We start from the raw sequence: 17,932 nt of genomic DNA, 5'->3' as shown, positions 1-17,932 counted from the left end.
GAATGGATCCATCAATAGTTCTATGCGCTATCCAACTTTAAAACCAGACTTAAGGCATTATTTATTCTATATCTTTTCCATTTAAATTGATCAAATTATCACCAGTTTCATGTGTTATATATAATGTAGAACAGATATGCCCGACAATTTACACGAAAGGGCATAACCAAATGGTCGAAAAAATTGTCAATAAAAATGTCGATGTACAAGTATTTACTTAATTTCCATTCAACGTTTTCAGTATGACACGCAATAAAATATATTTTTTTGCCTCATCAATTTATGCATTTCATTTTTGTTGTATTTATTTATTGTTTGTGCTGTGGCAATATTACAACATTTATAACACGAAATATGTGAAGCTGTTCTTGTTTTTTCTTTAAGCAAAGTAACAAGGTTTTATAAGCCCCTAAAAGTCAGGTGAAAAGTATAAATCAAATGAGATTTTCTCGGAAAAAAATGTATAAAATAAAGTTCCTAATACTTTAATATTGTGCTATAAAAGACTCTAAATATTTATTAAAGTTTCATTTGAAAATACATCACAATCCAGTTGGATAAATTCATCTCTCGTTTTCTCGCCTTATTTCGGGGCTTTTATTTTAATTTTCATTCAACGCACATATTTCTCCTGAAAGCGTTCGCTGAAAAGCAACAGAAAACTCTGCCGGCAATGCGGCCCATACAGACTGGCGCATTCGTGGAGCGAGTGGCCGGCGGTGAAGGCCTCCCGATACTTGGGCTTGTGGGCTATCTCCGGATGCACGTAGCGCAGCATGATGCGGAAGATGTCGTGGAAGAGCGTCAGGCCCTCCGGAGCCAACAGATGACGCGCCTCGCACAGGGTTCGCATGATGCAATAGGTCGGTTGATAATTAAACCTGAAAAGGAGAAAATTAACTGACTAAAGTACTTAAAAGTCCTTTTAAAGGCTCTATATAATATCTTTTTCTTAGCTAAAAATATATCTAAATCCATATCTAATTATTTTTAATTATACTTACATCGTAGCCATCATGGTGACCAAATCAAAAAGCATACCCTGTGGATTCTGCGCCTCATTGATCACCGTGGCTCCCTGACTCTCCAGCTCCCTTTTCAGTCTCCTTGACATGGCCGACGGTCTGCAATAGTAAGTTCCATACATATCCTTGACCAAATGCGAGGCCGGACATCCTGCCTGCCGCTGTTGCGAATAGGATTTGCGACGATTCAGGTTGGGAATGCCCCCCGGATAGGCAAAGTAGAATGACTGTATGGGATCTGCGGGGCTAAGGGGAACAATTACGGGCTGTGGTCTAAGCGCCACAGAGGAATCTGGTGGAGGTGGTGGTGGAGGTGGCGGCGGAGGCGGTGGTGGAGGAGGCGGCGGTGGAGCCGGTTTCACCTTTGGTTTGCCCACGCGTCGCGGTTTCCAGTCTTCTATAGCAGCCGGCAGCTCATACAGACTTGTGATCTCGGCCAGGAACAGCAAGCCTCTAGGTATGGTATCCAAAACGGCTTTAGCGCAGTTGGCAGTGATCTGTAAATAATAAGAAAAAAATACTTACTGAATATATCTTATCTTAAATTTGATAAAAAGAAAACCCAACTCACAGTCATAGAAGAACCCAGTTCAAATGTGAGCCACCGCTTTTGTCTATGGAGAAACTGGCTCTTTTCCTGCATGTAGGTAACTCCTCGACTGCTAGAGTTCTTAGTACTATCTGCTGAGGCCAAAGCCACCAAAATGGTTACTAAGAACCACTCTTAACCCAAGAAAATAATTCATAGCGAAGCCCGCAAAGTCCACCGAAGAACTAAAGACCGGGATGACTTGATGGACAGATGGAGTCCACGACCAAGTTCCAATTCTTAACGCGTGCCTCTCTAATTTGTCCGGGAGCGTGTTTTGAGCGCATTGCAGTCAGATATTTGGCCAAGACATTAGTCGAAAAGAGGTCAGTTGGCCTAGCTCTAATTCAATTAACAAGTTGGCATTTTTGATAGAACGTTAAAGACAAAAAGATTAATGAAATGGGGGAACAAATCAAAACCCGAAACTTTGAATCAGTTTGGAAAGATGTCTACCACTTGGTTGAAGTTGAAGTTTAAGCTGCTGCCGCTGCTGTTGGTCGCCGCGGCTTTCCTCTTGGGCCAATGCCAGGCACACGCTGGAGAGAGTCACGAAGCCGGCAAAGTCAACAATGTCACGCTGACTCCACCAGGACTCATCGTCGCACAACAGCAGCAGCAGGAGCAGGACGAGGAGTGGGATCAGGACCAACTGACACCACATGCGGCCCCATCTTCGCAGCGGAAACTCTCGAGAGGCAAACGTTTTGTGGCCTTTCCCCAGGGTTCATCAGCTTCGGTGAGTCAACGAACCATCGAACGATGGCACAATTTGCCTTATCTCTGCACAGTGAGGAATTCCGTTAAAAATCTAACAAAATAATGGCACAAAAAATAATGCAAATATTGTTATTTTTCTTTGCAAAAACGAAATTAATCGATAAGTATTCCTTTTGTTCGTTAAACCATTTAATGGACACGTGTAGGGCGCCGTCTGTCTGACCACCGGTGTCATCGGCAACCCCAACCTGCTGTACCTCAGCTTGGGCATCAATTGGGGCGTTGCCTATGACCTGCCCAATGTCACCTGGGTCCTACAGAATGCCCATGGCTGGACCACCAAGAAGTCGGCCAAGGCGCAAATCAAGCGCAGACATCGACGGGAGCTCTACAACCGCCTGGAGACAATGATAGACAGGTGAGTGGAGAAGGGGAATCATGGGTCTTCAGGTGGGTTTTCGGTCAACGCCACTTGGCCATCATCCCAAGTGGAATTTCTGTGTGTGTATGTGTGTGAAAATTCACACAAAGTTGTGAGCCGAGATTGGGTCTCTTGTGGAAACTATTCTAAAGGTAGCTTAAAGATAATAAAGCATAGACAAGATTTTGAAGAGATAAGCTAGGTATTTTGTTTAACAACATTATACGTTCCTTTCAATATTAATATATTATTATCATAGTATTATCTTATAGATCTTAAAACATGTTATCTGGTTTGAATATAGAACTGACTTGTTTCAAAATAATTTAAATTCAACTTCCTTAGATAATCCTTAGTTAATCCCCATTCTTAATCACCATTCTCAGAGCTTTATATTTCCGAGTCGCACTGTTTAGGCACACGGATATATACAGCCACTCATATGTAGATACTTTACACGGTTCAAGTGGCAGGTTCCCCATTCTCGGCGGGGTGTGTCTGTGCCAAAATCAGCCAAGCCACTTGGCTTATCACGCACAGTGAGACCAAGAAAACTTCACACCCAAAGTGGTCGTTGTCCCTACCCTGCGCCCCTCTTGGGGGGAACGAAGGAGGAGGAGGAAAGCTGGGTGGAAAGCTGTGGAAATGCGGGGATGCGTGCTCTTGGCATAATAATAAAATGTTGGTATTTTATATTAGCATTTAAATTGGCTTTTTGTATGCTTCGGAAATAGTTTAATATCCGTAGAGGACGAGTCTGCGTCTGTGTCTGAGTGTGAGTCTGCGGTTCGGCAACTTTAACTTTGAGCCAAAAGCGAAAAATGCATAACAAATTAGGCCGTAATTGGGCAGAGTTATGTGGCGAGTCCCTGTTAAACTATCTGCAATCTGTAAAATATCTTATCAACGAGCGACACACACGCAGATACACTGGAAAATCTAAAAGGGATAAAGTACAATATATATTCTACGAAGAAATAGTATTATTTAAGGCTTGTTTTCTTTAATATATATGTCTGGTAGTAAGTAAAATTTAGACCAGTGATAATGAAACAAATTGAAGGAAAATCTCTGCTTCTAAAATACAAAAATCAGGACCTACCTTAAGTTAAGAAATTTTCCATCTCAATTTCTTTCTCTGCCTGTAGAAGGGAGTCGTCGGATACAGTGACAGGCATTGTCATGGTAATCAAAAGGACTTGGGGCCCCTTTTCGCATTTCTGCCTCAATTTCCAGAGCCCGGCTAAGCTTCAAGTGGCCGTCAAAAAAGTTACCATATTTGTCCTTCGACCGTCTCTTACATTGGCTTTTTGCCTCGGATTTTTGCCTTGGTTTTGACCTTAGCTTCACGTGTCGAGAATTCGGTGTCTTGTGTGCTCTCGCTCGTCTTGTGTTTCATTATTGTTTTCCCTCGATTGGTTTCGCTTTTCGATTGTCTGTTTTGCTTAGCCTCCCACAATTGATTCCCGGCAATTTTCCCACTGACTTTTGGCACTGCTCCTTCTGGTTTACGAGCGCCTTTCCCTCTAATGGGTCAGCTAAGCGCCTCCCTGGCCTCAATTGGCTCCATCCGATATATATATATATATATATCTGGTATACATGGGAAAATTCTCTCAGATGTTTGCTCGAGTGTGTGTGCCGGATCGGGATCTGCCTGTCGTTTTGTATGCGATGTATGCCCTGTGGGGTTAATGAAGTTGTTTGTTTGTTTGTTCAAGTTGACAGCCGCCACAGTCGCAGGTTCGATTGTAGGAAACCAAGTTGGCTTGGTCTCCTTCCATAAATGAAATATTCCCCTGGAAATTTAAGTTTATTCTATGCACCACAATCATTCCCAATTGAATAAAAACCAGGCAGCAGTTTAGTTATGGTTTCCATCTTAAAGTATTTAGCTTTTCAGATTTTTAGGTATCTAAGGTTAGTAGTAAATTTCGGAATTAAAGGGTGTATCCCCACCATTTTCTAGTCAATTTAATTAACTTAAGGTCCCAACTAATATTCCCAGATGCTTTCGCAAGTGCTGTTCACCAACATGAACTCCCAGCCATCCCATCGATCTCTGTCATCGCATCTTTGACTTTGCACAGGCAGTTCGACCTTATGCCATCGACAGGTGCAAATGCATGGGGCAGACGCAGGAGCAGGAGGAGGAGGCACCTCCTCCTGGTAGAAGGTGCCGGTGCAGGCAATTCAATTAAGTTGCAGCACCTGTCTGGGGGGCACAGCACCTCTCTCTTGGGCCGGTGCCATGTTTATTGTAAACGTGACTGCTGCAAGTGGCTGAAGAGCATTCTAAACGTTAACTGACAATTGACACATTTGCACTTTGGCCATTTTCCTTTTGGCCCGCCACAGTCATCCATTCCCAGGCATTGTCTTTGGCTCAGGGCACTTTTCCGTTGCAGTTTTCCACAGCAGTTTTCCACTGCAGTTCACCGTCAGCAGTCGCAAACGGAGCTGCATCGAGAGTGGCACGTGCCACGTTGCTGTTTGCAATGATTTACGCGCACTTCGTATTGTTTAATTATCGTTTAATTGTTGCAAAGTTTTTGATTTACGGTTTAATTGCAACGACAAATGCAACGCCCTCTTTCACTGTTGCCAACGCCCCGCCTCCCTCGCACTTCCCGAGTAATGTCAGTCATGATTTATGGCCACCGCCAACATTGATGACTATGATGGAACGTGCAGACGACTTTACTCCATCCACAGCCGCCGCATCCATGGCCACAACCACGACCACGTCCACAACTCTGGACACATCCGCTCTCTCCATGCCGTACCATCGACGTTGGTTGCGGCGGCTCAGTCGTACGAAGCGTTATCTCAGCTTTCCCGAGGGCTCCTCATTTTCCGTATGTGTCAGCCGGAGTCATTCTCCATCCTTTCCCCGAGTGCAGTTTGTCACTTTTTCCTTGATCAGGTTGCTGTCTGCTTTACCGTGGGCATCATTGGCAACCCCTACTATGGCTACAACAGCTTCGGCCTCAACTGGGGAGTGGCCTATGACCTGCCCAATACCACCTGGGTGTTGCAACATCTGCATGGCTTTGCCACACATCCCGTGGCTCCGGCCGTACTGCGGAGGCGTTCGCGGAGTGCCATCTACAAAAATATAGAAACCATAATCAATAAGTAAGGGATACGGCAGGAGAGGTTCCAGAGAAGATGTATTGAAAATATGTACCCTATTATATCTGTCTTTATATCCTTTCCAGCATGGGTTATAATGGACATGACTGCGTTTTGAGAACACTCTGCGAGAGTCGGCAGTGGTTTCAGAGCACCAAGATGAACATGATTGGCGAGATGCTCCGCATTATATTCAGGTAAGTGTTCTATATTTCTTTAAATAATTAAACAAACGAATATTTAATTTTGTTTCCATTTTAACAGCCTGCCGAAGCAATCACTCTTCACACGGGAACTGCGTGAGAATCCGGACATTGTGCACTATGATAAGGCATATCGACATGGACATATAACCGACTGCACCCAGTATCAATGCCACTTCTCACTGCTGGAACTGGCCTTTGGGAAATACTCTACACCGCCTAAGAATTATTATGCCTAATAAATTCCCAATACTTAAAAGTGTTTCACGTCAAATTTCTTTTAAATGTCAACTCTGTCCACCTCTCTGTTTTTTTCCAGAGGGAAAATCGGGGGCAAAGGGCACTTGTTGAGCTAGTTTAACAAATGGCACACCATATGTCTTCGCCCCAGCTGCTGCTCCTCCATTGTGGAGGAGCAATTGGTTGGTGTCTGTGAGCCGACTCCGGCTTGACTGATGTATCCTGGCACCTCCTCCCTAGCTTCTTCAAAGGAGTGCAATTTAAACGAAGTAAAAATACGTTTGACAAACTTTCTTCGGCTTGACAGAGGCATTTTTCTGTTCCGAAAACTGAATTCAATCAGGATACTTTCCAGACTGTACAGAAGTCTAGAGTTCTGAGTGAAAATTAAGTGGTCTTAGGAGAAATGTTTGGAATTGTTTGGAAATATAAGTAGGCATTAATCTACAAAACTTAAAATGTTTAGATTTTTAAGCCTTATAAAGAAGCTATAAATAGAGTATATGGATACCTCTTCTTTGGAATAAAGAACATAAAAAATAGTGTACTAAGCCCATAATCCATCCGTCAATAATTAATTATGTCTAATTAAATAGCCCAAAAATAGATATTTTTCCACTCATTGCCAGGTGATTCACACCCTAAGCTAAAACTCGCTGATTTAGCACTGTGCTGACCCCATTTATAATGATAAACGGGGAAATTGTGGATGTCAACAAGAGTTGAGAGCAGCAGCAGTAGGAACGATGGAGAGAAAAGTGTTAACAAGTAAATGTCATGTCCAGAACTAAAACTAGAATACCGGAGCAGCAAAGGCATGAGGGTAAATTGGTGAAGTGGTGGCAATGGCCAAGACACGAGATGTCACCGAACCACACAGAGAGCAATAAATAAATAAGCAACGCCATCAAGAACGGATTCATTGTTTGTTTGTTTATTTGCTTTCCCGCTTCTCAACTTGGCTCTCGTATTTATGTCAGGCGGATTAAATGGACCCAAGTTGGTATCAGTAACCGAGGGGAACTAGAACTGGACACAAGCCAGGCCGGTACAAACGGCAATTAAGGCAGAAAAACAGTTAATTACGAATGTGAATCGACCGTTTAAAGTATTAATTAGTGGAAAATCTGCAACATGACGCACCTGTCAGCGGCAGCATTGCTGATTGTGCAGTTGACTGTGGCACTGCTCCTGTCCGTCCTGTCGGCACACCAACCGCCCCATGACAGTTTGGAGGACCACGGCACCATCATACCCATCCTGCCCGAGACCCACATGGCTGACATGCACTTTGACAGCCCCAACCATAACCCCGACTCTGTACATGACTCTAACTCCAACAATGCGACGAGGATATTGCGTCGCGGCAAGCGTTATCTCCAATTCAGCAAGGGGTCGCGTATGTCGGTGCGTATGCCTGTTATCCTGTCTTAATTGGCGCCCAATCACAAGGATATCTTATTCATTTACCACCCCTCCCCCCCTCGACCACACAGTGGCGTACCAACGGCAAGAACAATCTGTGGAACATCAACACTCTGTATGCCTACGGCTATGGGTTCCGTACCAATTATCCCTTTCCATCCATCGAGGAGCAGAAAAAGGACAATGCGGTATTCTTTCGTCTCTTTAAGAGGGATCTGTTTTCCAAGCTGGAAACTGCTCTAGATGGGTGAGTTATTGAAGCAATTTAAATCATTAAAACATAATAATATAGTATTAATTAAAGACATGGCTTCGATGGCCGAGCCTGCATGCTAAAATCCTTCTGCACTGCCATAAGGGACGTGGATAAACCTTCCAAGAAAAGCGGCATGCTCTTCAAGCTACTCAAATTAATATTCAGGTGAGTGTATTATACTTTCTTTAAACCGGGTTGGTTATTAATTAGCATTGTTCTGCTGATAAGTCATAGAAGAACACAAAACCAGTTTCATATTGGTCAAATAAAACATTGTGACAGTTCTTTGAGACCCTGATCCCTTGGTTGATCTTAGTTGAATTCTTACATCGGTTACAATGGTTTCGGTTCGTTGGGGATTTATTTTCATTTTCGTCACCCTGGTGGCAGGTCAAGAACGGAATTCCACTGCAGTTCACAGTCGAGCTAAGAGATATTTGGATATAATAGAGACTACGCGTATTTTTGTGGGTAACACTTAAAGCAATAACTGCCGAAAAGTTTCAGGAAATATATTTATATAATTATTTCAGTGGTGATTAATAAAAAAATTATCTTAGAATTCATTTAATAAATTATTTCGTAGTTTAAATACAGCATAACAGTGAAGATATACTATAGATAATACATATTAAATAATAAACGCTTTTGAAGACTACGTGCTACACAAATTTGAATTAAAAGCCAAATGGTTGTATAAAGTCTATAAATAATAGTTTAAAAAATATTTTAAAAATGTTGACTTCAAATTATTACGCTGATATATTTACATGAATTCCCTGAAGTCCTTTTTGGCAGTTATGGCTCTTTATTATCCTTTCAAATACTCATTTGCTGATAGTGAAAGTTCCCTCTTCCCTTAAAGTTTCGCATTAATGCCAAAAACAATGTAATTAAATCACCGATTGTGTGGGCTCATGGTTATGGCTTTCGAGCCAACACTCCGGTATTGGTTAAGAGGGAAAATCGACCCTTCAGAAGGGACACCTACGAATTGCTCCATGAACTGATCGATCGGAGTGGCCTAGACGGTCGGGCTTGTGTCCTGAAGGCCTACTGCACTGCTCTGGCCGGTGATCATGGGCAGGGATTTCTGTTTAAACTATTGAAATATGTATTTACGTAAGTGCTCTTGAATGCCACATATGCGCAAATTATCCAACACACACATATACAATTTTTAATTGCAGTTTGGATGAGCACGACCAGAGACACATGCCGCATTTGCGGGAAGAGAATTGCGAGCAAATCATGCACAGCCACTGTCCTCTGAGCTTCGACAGCATTTCACCATATACGGACGATGTTTAATGATATTTATACATGAGTTATATACATACATACATATGTGCCTCTATGTGTTATTCTAAGCTATGAAAAATAAACAAAAGACGAGATTGAAATGGACATGAAAACAAGCATCATCCAGTGATGGTTGCCAAAACAATAATAAAAACAGAATAGTAACAATATTTTGAAGTGATTGAAGTGGGTTAAAGGGCTTTAATAATAATTTCATGAAAGCTATAAATAAATTTCAAAGGGAATTCTTTAATATATTTGTAATACAGACGTATTGATAATAAAATATTTATTTTATTAAATACACACTAATATAAGGTAAATAAAAGTCGAAATATCTCTGGTTTAAATCATTTCCAGCTTACAGAAAGTGTTTGTGGCTGCTGATGATATTTATTCGCTGTTGTTGCCATTTGTAATTTATAATTAACTTGTGTGCCATTTGCAGGTTTTTTTTCGGGGAGAGTGTTTCGCTATTTTTCCACAGCTTCTGCTGATTGTGCGTACTTGCAATCAGTAGCGTGCATTTAATTGGAATTTTATTAAAGCAGTTGAGCAGTGAGCTGCTGTAGGGACACCAAAAAAGAAAAAAAAAAGGAAAATGGGAAAAACGAACCTAGGCAGTACAAAAATTATAGCTGTTGACCTCGATGCCTGGACAAAGGTTGCATCCAGTGTTGCAGCTGTTTAATGTCACCGCCATGAAAATGCCGAGTGGTGTTAAAATGTTTTGCGGCAGCCTTTGATGCACTTGTCACGGCATCAACCTCCCAAAGGTAACCTGTCGCCCACCGCAGTCGCATTAAAAATTAACTTTAATTAAGTTGAAAAACATAAATTACGTGCACGCATACAAGGGCATTAAAGTGCACGAAAACTCATACAGACAGGTATTCTGCAGCTGTTGTTGAGATATCTCATGAACTTCTCAAGTCCCTACATGGTACTAAAAATGGGTTGAATTTATACAAGAGAATTTAATTATACATATTGGAGAAATTTAATATTAATTATGCAAAAAAGAATGGTGTTTCTAGGCTTATATTTTCAGTTTGTTTTTAAATTCGTATCATGATATTGACAAAGTTAACATTATTTTGAATATTATAATTTTAATTTAGAAAAGCATAAGCAATATAATCAAATAAGAATGGAATGAAAGAATTAATATAAATAAAATCACTAGACCAACTCAGGGTTATGCTGGTCTTTTGTCTTACTTTCCAAGTGTACTTTTTAGCAATTAGGATGAAGAAATCAACTGATGGATCCAAGAATAATAGGGAATTAGAGCCAGAAAGAGGGGTTCCCAGTTGGACATTGACCGCAAAAGTTTAACCGTTTGTTGACCAACAACTTTGTGTGTGTCACTCACATCACCTCCGCACTATATATTGTGAACCACATACACTTTCTCCCGCATAGTTAAATACACACACACAAATACCCGGAGGTGGGTTCGTGTCTCGGCCTTAATCAAGTATTAATTATGTTGCCGTGCGTTGAATTGCTGCAATAAGAGGTCAACTCCATTCCCAACCCAGATCAAGTGACCTTACTTCACTTGCCACCACCCACCACCAGCTCGTTAAGCACAACCTGCACTCTACAAGGGGTATATCATTCGCTTATACTTATTATGATATTCTTATTATAAAATAGATTAGTAAATAATAGAGTATATATATTTTTTTTTCTTACATATTAATTAGAGGTCGAGATATATACATAAATATTAATAATAATACATATCTTTATGTTTGTGACATCCCTGAAATGTAGTTTTACTTAAATTATTCCGCAAACTTTGGTAAAAATAAACAACTTTAATAATATTTTGTTTTTTAACTAGACTACACTTTTTCACTTGTTAAATTTGCTGACAGCCCAAACTTAAATAACATTTCGTTCTTGCTGATGTTCTCAGTGGTTCTAGTTTAATTTTCTCATTTGGTGATATTTGTTTTTATTTCTCCTTTTCAGACTGTCTCATTTTTTCCAAGTACAAATGAGCAGACTTTCGCCATTATAATTAATTTTAAAATACCCTGGAAAAATGCGAAACTGTCATTGCAAGTGACACTTAATAGGGGAAACCGGCGAAAATGAAAATAAATGCATTTATCTCTCCACAAAGCTTAGACAGCTTATATTAAGATAATTAAAATGCCAAATTAGTAAAAAAATATGTAAAACAAATTTACATAATTAGATAAATTAAAGTTCTTGAAGTTTTAATCATAAATTTGGTTAAATTAGTATTTTTTACACCATAAACATTCAAGGCACTTTCATTTAATTTATCTCTTAAATAATAACAAATAAATATAACTGAAAGATAAATTTATTTTCCATCAAGGGTTTTGTGAAATTTCCTATTTTTCGATTATTTATTGACATGTTAGTTTTGGTAGTACTTTTATATTACCTGCTGGACATACACATATCAAAATTAAGATAAAAGCATTTTGCTGTTCTGGAAAACTATAACAAAAACACACTTCTTATTTGAATATGTATTGAATTTATATCGAAATAAATAAAATACTTTAGCTGCCAGCTCAATGTCAGAATGTAAGCCAATTTAATTACTTGGGAATATTGGCCATTTACAATTCAACATGTTTACCTGGCAATGCATTAATTTGACTGCTAATATTAAAATGGCCAGACAGGTGTGGTAAGTTATTTGGCCTCCATCCGATTCTATTGGCCGGGGCCAAACAATATAGATGAGATTAGCGCACCTCGGATAATTTATTGGCAGTCAAGGACCGACAAAATGCGCACCTGGCTCATTATGCATGCGAAAAGGACCCCTGGACCCCAGGACCCCAGAACCCCTGAACCCAACGTCACTGCACTTCCGTTCATCTGTATTCCACATTCATTCATTCATTAATCGATGTCTGTCCTGTGCCGGTTGTGCGGGGTGAAGTGACTGGCATGCAAATTGATTTGATGCGTTGTCAATTAAAATGTGCAATTAATTTCATTTGGTTTGCCTCGCATTATCGAATATGTGATTGGAGGGGGAGACTTTGAGCCCAGGCGACGAGCCGCAGACGGTAGATAGGGATATAGACCCTGACAGCAGCGGCTGCTAATGAGCTCAGTTAGCCAATTCAGTTTGTGGCCATGATCGGGTGGCTGTGTGTATCGGTGTGTGTGTGTGTGTGTGTGTGAGCCTGTGTGTCTAAATTAAACCGTCTATGATAGGGCACCGAGAGAGAGAGAGAGCATAGCGTATACGCAATTAGTTAGTCAAACGCTGATTGCCGCACTTCAGACAGCCCAGCGCAAGTGAATAGGGTCAGGATTTACAGTCTGGTAATTCCCAAATGAGTGACAGGAAGGGTTTAGAATAATATACTTGCTAGCTACTTTAATTAAATGAGCAAACTGGGGGAAAATGTACTACATATGGAACAAAAAATAGTTGAAGTAAGCGATAAACCCTTCACTTTCACAGAAATAAAATAATAAAACTTATTTGTAAACTAGTCAGTAGAAAAACATATATATTTAAGAGTATTAAATACTTTAAAAGCTAGATGGTAGCTAGGTTTGTATAAGAGGTAAAGCTAAACACTTGACTCTAATTATAACAGCCAATACGCCTAGACTTAATTTTAAAATCCTAAGACTCTTGGCATCAGCGCTTCTCCCCTGAAATTAGTTCAAGGATTAGTGCAATAAAACTAACGTGCCATGGATTTGCGCAGCCCTTTTGTTGACTTAGGGGAACTGGGACGGCTGGAAGGGAGGTCCTGCGAGGCAGGAGTAGGAAAAGCGGGCATGTCACAATTTCCCAATTAGCTACTCATTGAGATAAATTTCTTATGCAAATGATGACAAGGCCAAGCAAGGCATTCTGGGGGTGTGGACAGGCGCTGGAGTGGCATTGGCAGCCGAATATCCTGCCCAACCCTGCCACGCCCTGTTTGGGGAGTTTGGGACTCTGAGTGGGGCAGCAGCAGAAGCAGAAGCAGAGTGACATTGACTGACTCGCGACGATGGCGATGACGAAGACGCAGCGGCACATCCTTTCGCTCACTCTCCCTAATTGGCTGCTGACATTTGCCAGCTAGCAATAACAACAGAAACAGTAGCAACAAGAGAAATGGCTACGGAAATAGCTACAACGAGAGTGAAGCAGGATCCTGCTAAGCCGAAGCTAAGATTTCTCTACCTTTATTACACAAGTCAGCTTAAGGTTTTTTGAATATTTATAAACCTAAATGTAACTCAAAAACCCTCCAAATGATTTCAAAATAAATTCAATTCTACTTTCAATTTGAGCTTCAACTTTAATTCTAAGTTCTGAGTATATAAATAAGACACACCTCTTTAAAGGGAATAAAAAGCATCAGTTGGTTTGAAAAGCTGTGTAAATTTGACATAATTAAAAAACGGAAAAGCATTTTCCACCATTTCTGGCTTATGAAATACGAGCCAGCCAAGAAAGTTCTACTTGCTTCTAGCTGGGTAAAGAAAAATATGGTGCAGCTCACATTTTGCTAATTTCTTGTCAGTGATTAACTCTAGGTGCTAATTACTCTTACCAACTGTCCCATATTTGGCTTGTAGAAATTGTAGCAATCTCATGATATTGCCCGTGGCGGTTCCCGTTACGTTATTGATCTCTAAGAAGTTCAATGAACATCACACTTAAGTGTTAAATATCTCAAAAGTCAATGACTGGAAACGAGAGCTGTTGAGACATAGATCTTTATTTATCTTTGAGTATTCTTAGAAACCTTTGCTCTCTCTATATACAGAAAAGTAATTATTATTCTTTTATTTACTCAAAATGATTCATATTTATAAAGTTACAATGGTGTTTATTTATGCATAATTATATATTTCCATTCTGCCTCCTACTTATATTTTTCCCTTCAAACCTGGCTTTCTTGGAGACTCTTTTTCCAATGTCATCTGTCCCTTTGCATTTTCCGAAAATTTAATTATAACTTGAATTTGCTTAAGGCTCCACCTCGCATACAAATGCAGACCTGTTTTGTTTGGTATCTGGGTGCGATAAAATTCACTTGAGAGCATCGCCTAGAAGTTTGTTTTTTGGGGGGCCTCCAAAGGGAACTGGGAGGCGACGTGGCACAAACAAATGCAAATTGCTCATACGCCGTGTGGACTGTGCAGAATGCCAACAAAACGGCAGCGACACGAAGAGCAGAAATTGCGCTTATTAAAGTTTGACTCGTACTTTTGCATCGCTCCTTTTTTTTTTGTTATTTTTGTTATCACTTTTTCTGGTGGGTGTGGCAGTGTGGGAGGTGTGAATGCAGCGAGGCAAAGTAAAAGTTTCGGATAACAAAAATTAAGCATTGCCTTTTGCGTTCCATGATAATTGCGAACAATAGATGCCAGCAGAAGGTGCTGGTGCCGGTTGAAGGCAAGGGGCTGTGTGTGACCATGTTAATGCTTCCGCATTTGCGTTCAGCTGCAACATTGCACCAATGCTCCGGTTCTGCCAGTGTGTGTGTGTGCACTGGGAGAAATATTTAAATAATTTGTAAAATTACAGAAAGGAAAATGCTTGAACAATTATATTTAATGGATATTTTCAGGTATCTCCAGGTAAGTATATGATTCGAATTTTAGTTAAAGTCAATTAGTTATTAATTATTTGTAATTTCCTACTCAATTTTGGGTGTATGTTTTAGTGTGTGTGTCCTGCACACATGCAAAACTTTGTGTGCCAGCGACATTCACGCCTCGCTGCACTTTTTACATGCTGCATGTTGCCTGCGGGCATTAAGTGTGATTTTATGCGATTTGTACCAGGCAAACACCCGTTCAACGCCGACCCCCCACAACCCCCGCAACTGCACAGTCCTTGCCATTGGTAAAAGAAAAAACCGCAACCCTACCGCCCCCGCACACACCCACTTACACTTACACTTCTTGGCTAATTTACATTTGACAAATGTTTTGCATGCTACAAAATTCTGCCACTGCTGCGACGACGACGACGACGACTGGTGTTCGTTAGTACCGCCGTAGCAGAACCCCCAGGATCCCGTCATGTCCTTGCCCCTTGGTGTTTTGTTAGCTGCATTTGTTTTCATTTGGTTTCTGCGCTGACATTGTTTACAGTTCAACTTGGTTGGAAATTAGTAAAAATCTCACACGAGAGTACCCCGCCACAAAAAAATTGAAAATATATATATAAGACAATAGAAAAAAAAATACTACCACTAGCGAGAATCGAAAAAGACAAACAAAGGGGGAAAGCGCACCGAAATTTTCCGAAAACTAATTTAAATGGATGTCGCTTGTGTATTCCAGGTACTATGTATATGTGGTAAGCGATTAAGCACAGGGCGTTAAACAAACTCAATGGGAATTTCAGTGGGAAGAGAGCCTTAAATTCACTTGAAATACTTTATTTTGAATTCAGACATTCCTGGGGAAAAATGTACTTCATTTTGGAAGAGCAAAACTATGATTTTAGTGTTTAGTTTTTGCTGAAAGAGTTTAATGTGTTTTAATAGCAAACAATAAAGAAAACTATCTTCGGGAATTGGAAGTTTATTTTCCCTTGCAGTTTGCAATTGATTTATAGGATTATGGGACATGAAATATTTGCATTCTTTTTTTCGATATTTAGCAACATTTTGTCGACAAATCGAAGTTTCAAAAACTGCCAAAAAATGCATTTATTTTAATACGAAACCATTCCTATGTTAGTTTTTATTAGGGTAATAAATCTGCATAGTAAATTTATAGGTCTGGAAAAATAAAAAAATTTGCAAATTTTTGACAATTTTAACAATTATGAAAAATTTGCAACATTTTATTTTTTAACCTTACATGGCTAGTTAAACTCGTCTGTCATTGCTGATCAAGAATATATATGATTTATAGGGCCGGAAATGACTCCTTCACATTCTTACAAGCTTCTAACTAAAATTAATATACCCTACAAGGGTATAGAATGTACAGATGTATTTCAAGAAAGCAGAGTTGTATAATTAAATATATATAAAATATTGTAATGAATTTTTATAAATATTGATTGGCCATACGAATTAATCGGCTTCTTTTACTTATTTTATTAAGGTTTCATTTAATTTTTTTTTTAATTTTTAAACATTTATTGAAAAGTGATCTTGGTTAGTCGAATGAGCTTGTTCCAGAGCTTCTTGCTGCATTCCGTATATGTTCTCGTACAGTCAGCACCGGCTTTGCCAGCATCCCTGGCATGCAAATATTTTTCAGGGATATTATTAAATGATGGCCTTCATATAAATATAAAATATAAAATTTATATTCACAAAATACCAAATTAATCAAAAATTATACGCACACAAACACTGCATTAAGGATCTCACTGAAGATATTGCTACGTTGAAAAGGACGCTGGGAAATCTCACAGATAATCCTCAACAGACAGACTCCAGCATTGTGGCCAGCAAACCTAAGTTAAGTAAACATATTGATGGTTTGCAGCCAGAGATGACCCAATCACTTACCTCTCCAAGCCCATTTCCACCACACCGTACAACCATACCCGGGTCTCGTCCTGGAACAGCACTTGCTGGACCTCCTTTCGCCAGTGCCTGGCTGTGGACACAAATGTCGTGGTATTCCAGAAACTCCACCAGTAGAGAGGAATTGGTGTGGGCACATATTGGGCCTGGTAGTTGATGAAACCCCAAACGGACTGGACCGTGTCCTCCTGTTTGATGGGAAACGCAATGCCAGCGACAATCTGGGGAGGAACAATTAGGCCTTCAGAATGCCAAACTCGATGGATCGATGGCCACCAACCTTGTTGGTTCCACTGCCATTGAAGATGGCCAGGCGCTTCTGCCGACTCAGGCTGAAACTGGAACCGGAATTCCCATCTGCGGAGCCAACAACGACAACAAGGACAAGGAGGAGGTGCAGGAGGAGCAGGAGCAGGAATGGGAGCTGGGCGATGACAGGATTCAGGGCCAACTGTTTGCCACTGGAGTGCATGGTCAACTAATTTTGCAGCCGGTGCAACTTGTGGCCGCAATGGGAAATTCAATTTTTAGTTTGCACAAGAAATTGACGGAAGAAGAATTCGCTTGGACCAGAGTTTTTTCCACTGAGGAAAAATGTTAAAAGGGGAAAATTTATCAAAGAGTTTAAAGATATTTTAAAGATAAAATCAAGTTTATATAACATGAAATATACATATATATTAAAATATTATAATATTAAAATATGCGTCTTCTTATAATATTAATAAGATATTTTTATATGTTCATTTTTTGGGTAAATCAAAGTTTTTAAAATATCATAACTAAGCCAGAACTGCATTAATTTCAATTCGGAAAGCAGCCCTATGTTAGTTTTTGTTAGGCTAATAAATCTACATTCTCAATTAAAAATGTAATTTTTTTTTTTTTTAAATTTTGACAATTTTAACGATGTAACCCCTTATTAAATTTTCAAAAAAAAAGTGGGTAAAAAATTTTTCCCTCCAGATATGACTAGATTGATTTGGCTTTTCATGCTGATCAAGAATATATGAGATTTATAGGATCGGAAATGACTCCTTTACTATTTTACAAGCTTCTGACTGCAATTATAATACCCACCATAAATCATATATTTTAAAAG

The 17,932-nt window shown here is 39.9% G+C and overlaps 4 protein-coding genes across 9 annotated transcripts; 2 read left to right on the top strand and 2 right to left on the bottom strand.

Annotated features, from left to right (window-relative positions):
• Nucleotides 1-613: 613 nt before the first annotated feature.
• On the bottom strand, nt 614-1,901 carry LOC110186147 (uncharacterized). The gene is made up of 4 exons (XM_020955198.2): nt 1,808-1,901; nt 1,597-1,748; nt 1,005-1,522; nt 614-881 (listed from the first exon to the last, which is right to left on the bottom strand). Exons 1-4 carry the CDS (start codon nt 1,899-1,901, stop codon nt 614-616), a joined length of 1,032 nt encoding a protein of 343 aa, XP_020810857.2.
• Nucleotides 1,902-1,913: 12 nt separating this feature from the next.
• LOC110186148 (uncharacterized) lies at nt 1,914-6,352 on the top strand. Of its 2 annotated transcripts, none has more exons than XM_020955199.2 (4): nt 1,914-2,353; nt 2,541-2,752; nt 5,977-6,087; nt 6,155-6,352. In XM_020955199.2, the coding sequence occupies exons 1-4, from the start codon at nt 2,012-2,014 to the stop codon at nt 6,330-6,332; spliced, it is 843 nt and encodes a 280-aa protein (XP_020810858.2). In that variant the 5' UTR covers nt 1,914-2,011; the 3' UTR covers nt 6,333-6,352. The 2 variants fall into 2 exon arrangements, with proteins under 2 accessions (XP_020810858.2, XP_086696050.1); XM_086839924.1 differs by lacking the exons at nt 1,914-2,353; nt 2,541-2,752 and adding exons at nt 5,070-5,613; nt 5,682-5,893.
• Nucleotides 6,353-7,292: 940 nt separating this feature from the next.
• On the top strand, nt 7,293-9,347 carry LOC110186149 (uncharacterized). Of its 5 annotated transcripts, XM_086839946.1 has the most exons (5): nt 7,295-7,740; nt 7,830-8,005; nt 8,063-8,179; nt 8,405-8,485; nt 8,880-9,019. In XM_086839946.1, exons 1-4 carry the CDS (start codon nt 7,468-7,470, stop codon nt 8,442-8,444), a joined length of 606 nt encoding a protein of 201 aa, XP_086696072.1. In that variant the 5' UTR covers nt 7,295-7,467; the 3' UTR covers nt 8,445-8,485; nt 8,880-9,019. The 5 variants fall into 5 exon arrangements, with proteins under 5 accessions (XP_086696069.1, XP_086696072.1, XP_086696070.1 ...); XM_086839943.1 differs by lacking the exons at nt 8,405-8,485; nt 8,880-9,019 and adding an exon at nt 9,205-9,347 and having other exon boundaries at nt 7,293-7,740; XM_086839944.1 differs by lacking the exons at nt 8,405-8,485; nt 8,880-9,019 and adding an exon at nt 8,243-8,395.
• A 7,086-nt stretch (nt 9,348-16,433) lies between these two features.
• On the bottom strand, nt 16,434-17,302 carry LOC110186150 (HDC15381). Its single transcript, XM_020955201.2, has 4 exons — nt 17,111-17,302; nt 16,813-17,051; nt 16,647-16,757; nt 16,434-16,578 (listed from the first exon to the last, which is right to left on the bottom strand). The coding sequence occupies exons 1-4, from the start codon at nt 17,300-17,302 to the stop codon at nt 16,434-16,436; spliced, it is 687 nt and encodes a 228-aa protein (XP_020810860.2).
• Between the last annotated feature and the right edge of the window lie 630 nt (nt 17,303-17,932).

Source organism: Drosophila serrata, unplaced genomic scaffold (genome assembly GCF_035046125.1).
Source record: "Drosophila serrata isolate PLE 108 unplaced genomic scaffold, ASM3504612v1 contig_382, whole genome shotgun sequence".
Taxonomy (NCBI): Eukaryota; Metazoa; Arthropoda; class Insecta; order Diptera; family Drosophilidae; genus Drosophila; species Drosophila serrata.
This window is presented reverse-complemented; position numbering and strand designations above follow the sequence as displayed.

Excerpts from the sequence above, each read along its gene's own strand:
- LOC110186149 (XM_086839943.1), top strand. The coding sequence starts at position 7,468 with ATGACGCACCTGTCAGCGGCAGCATTGCTGATTGTGCAGTTGACTGTG. Across the intron at positions 8,006-8,062 it reads CTGGAAACTGCTCTAGATGG|ACATGGCTTCGATGGCCGAG; the intron begins GTGAGTTATTGA and ends TATTAATTAAAG. Across the intron at positions 8,180-9,204 it reads CTACTCAAATTAATATTCAG|TTTGGATGAGCACGACCAGA; the intron begins GTGAGTGTATTA and ends TTTTAATTGCAG.
- LOC110186147 (XM_020955198.2), bottom strand. The coding sequence starts at position 1,901 with ATGCGCTCAAAACACGCTCCCGGACAAATTAGAGAGGCACGCGTTAAG. Across the intron at positions 1,749-1,807 it reads CTGTCCATCAAGTCATCCCG|AGTGGTTCTTAGTAACCATT; the intron begins GTCTTTAGTTCT and ends TCTTGGGTTAAG. Across the intron at positions 1,523-1,596 it reads AACTGGGTTCTTCTATGACT|ATCACTGCCAACTGCGCTAA; the intron begins GTGAGTTGGGTT and ends TATTATTTACAG.
- LOC110186148 (XM_086839924.1), top strand. The coding sequence starts at position 5,254 with ATGATTTACGCGCACTTCGTATTGTTTAATTATCGTTTAATTGTTGCA. Across the intron at positions 5,614-5,681 it reads CCGAGGGCTCCTCATTTTCC|GTTGCTGTCTGCTTTACCGT; the intron begins GTATGTGTCAGC and ends TTCCTTGATCAG. Across the intron at positions 6,088-6,154 it reads ATGCTCCGCATTATATTCAG|CCTGCCGAAGCAATCACTCT; the intron begins GTAAGTGTTCTA and ends CCATTTTAACAG.
- LOC110186150 (XM_020955201.2), bottom strand. The coding sequence starts at position 17,302 with ATGCACTCCAGTGGCAAACAGTTGGCCCTGAATCCTGTCATCGCCCAG. Across the intron at positions 17,052-17,110 it reads ATGGCAGTGGAACCAACAAG|ATTGTCGCTGGCATTGCGTT; the intron begins GTTGGTGGCCAT and ends GTTCCTCCCCAG. Across the intron at positions 16,579-16,646 it reads ATCCTTAATGCAGTGTTTGT|GCCATCATTTAATAATATCC; the intron begins GTGCGTATAATT and ends ATTTATATGAAG.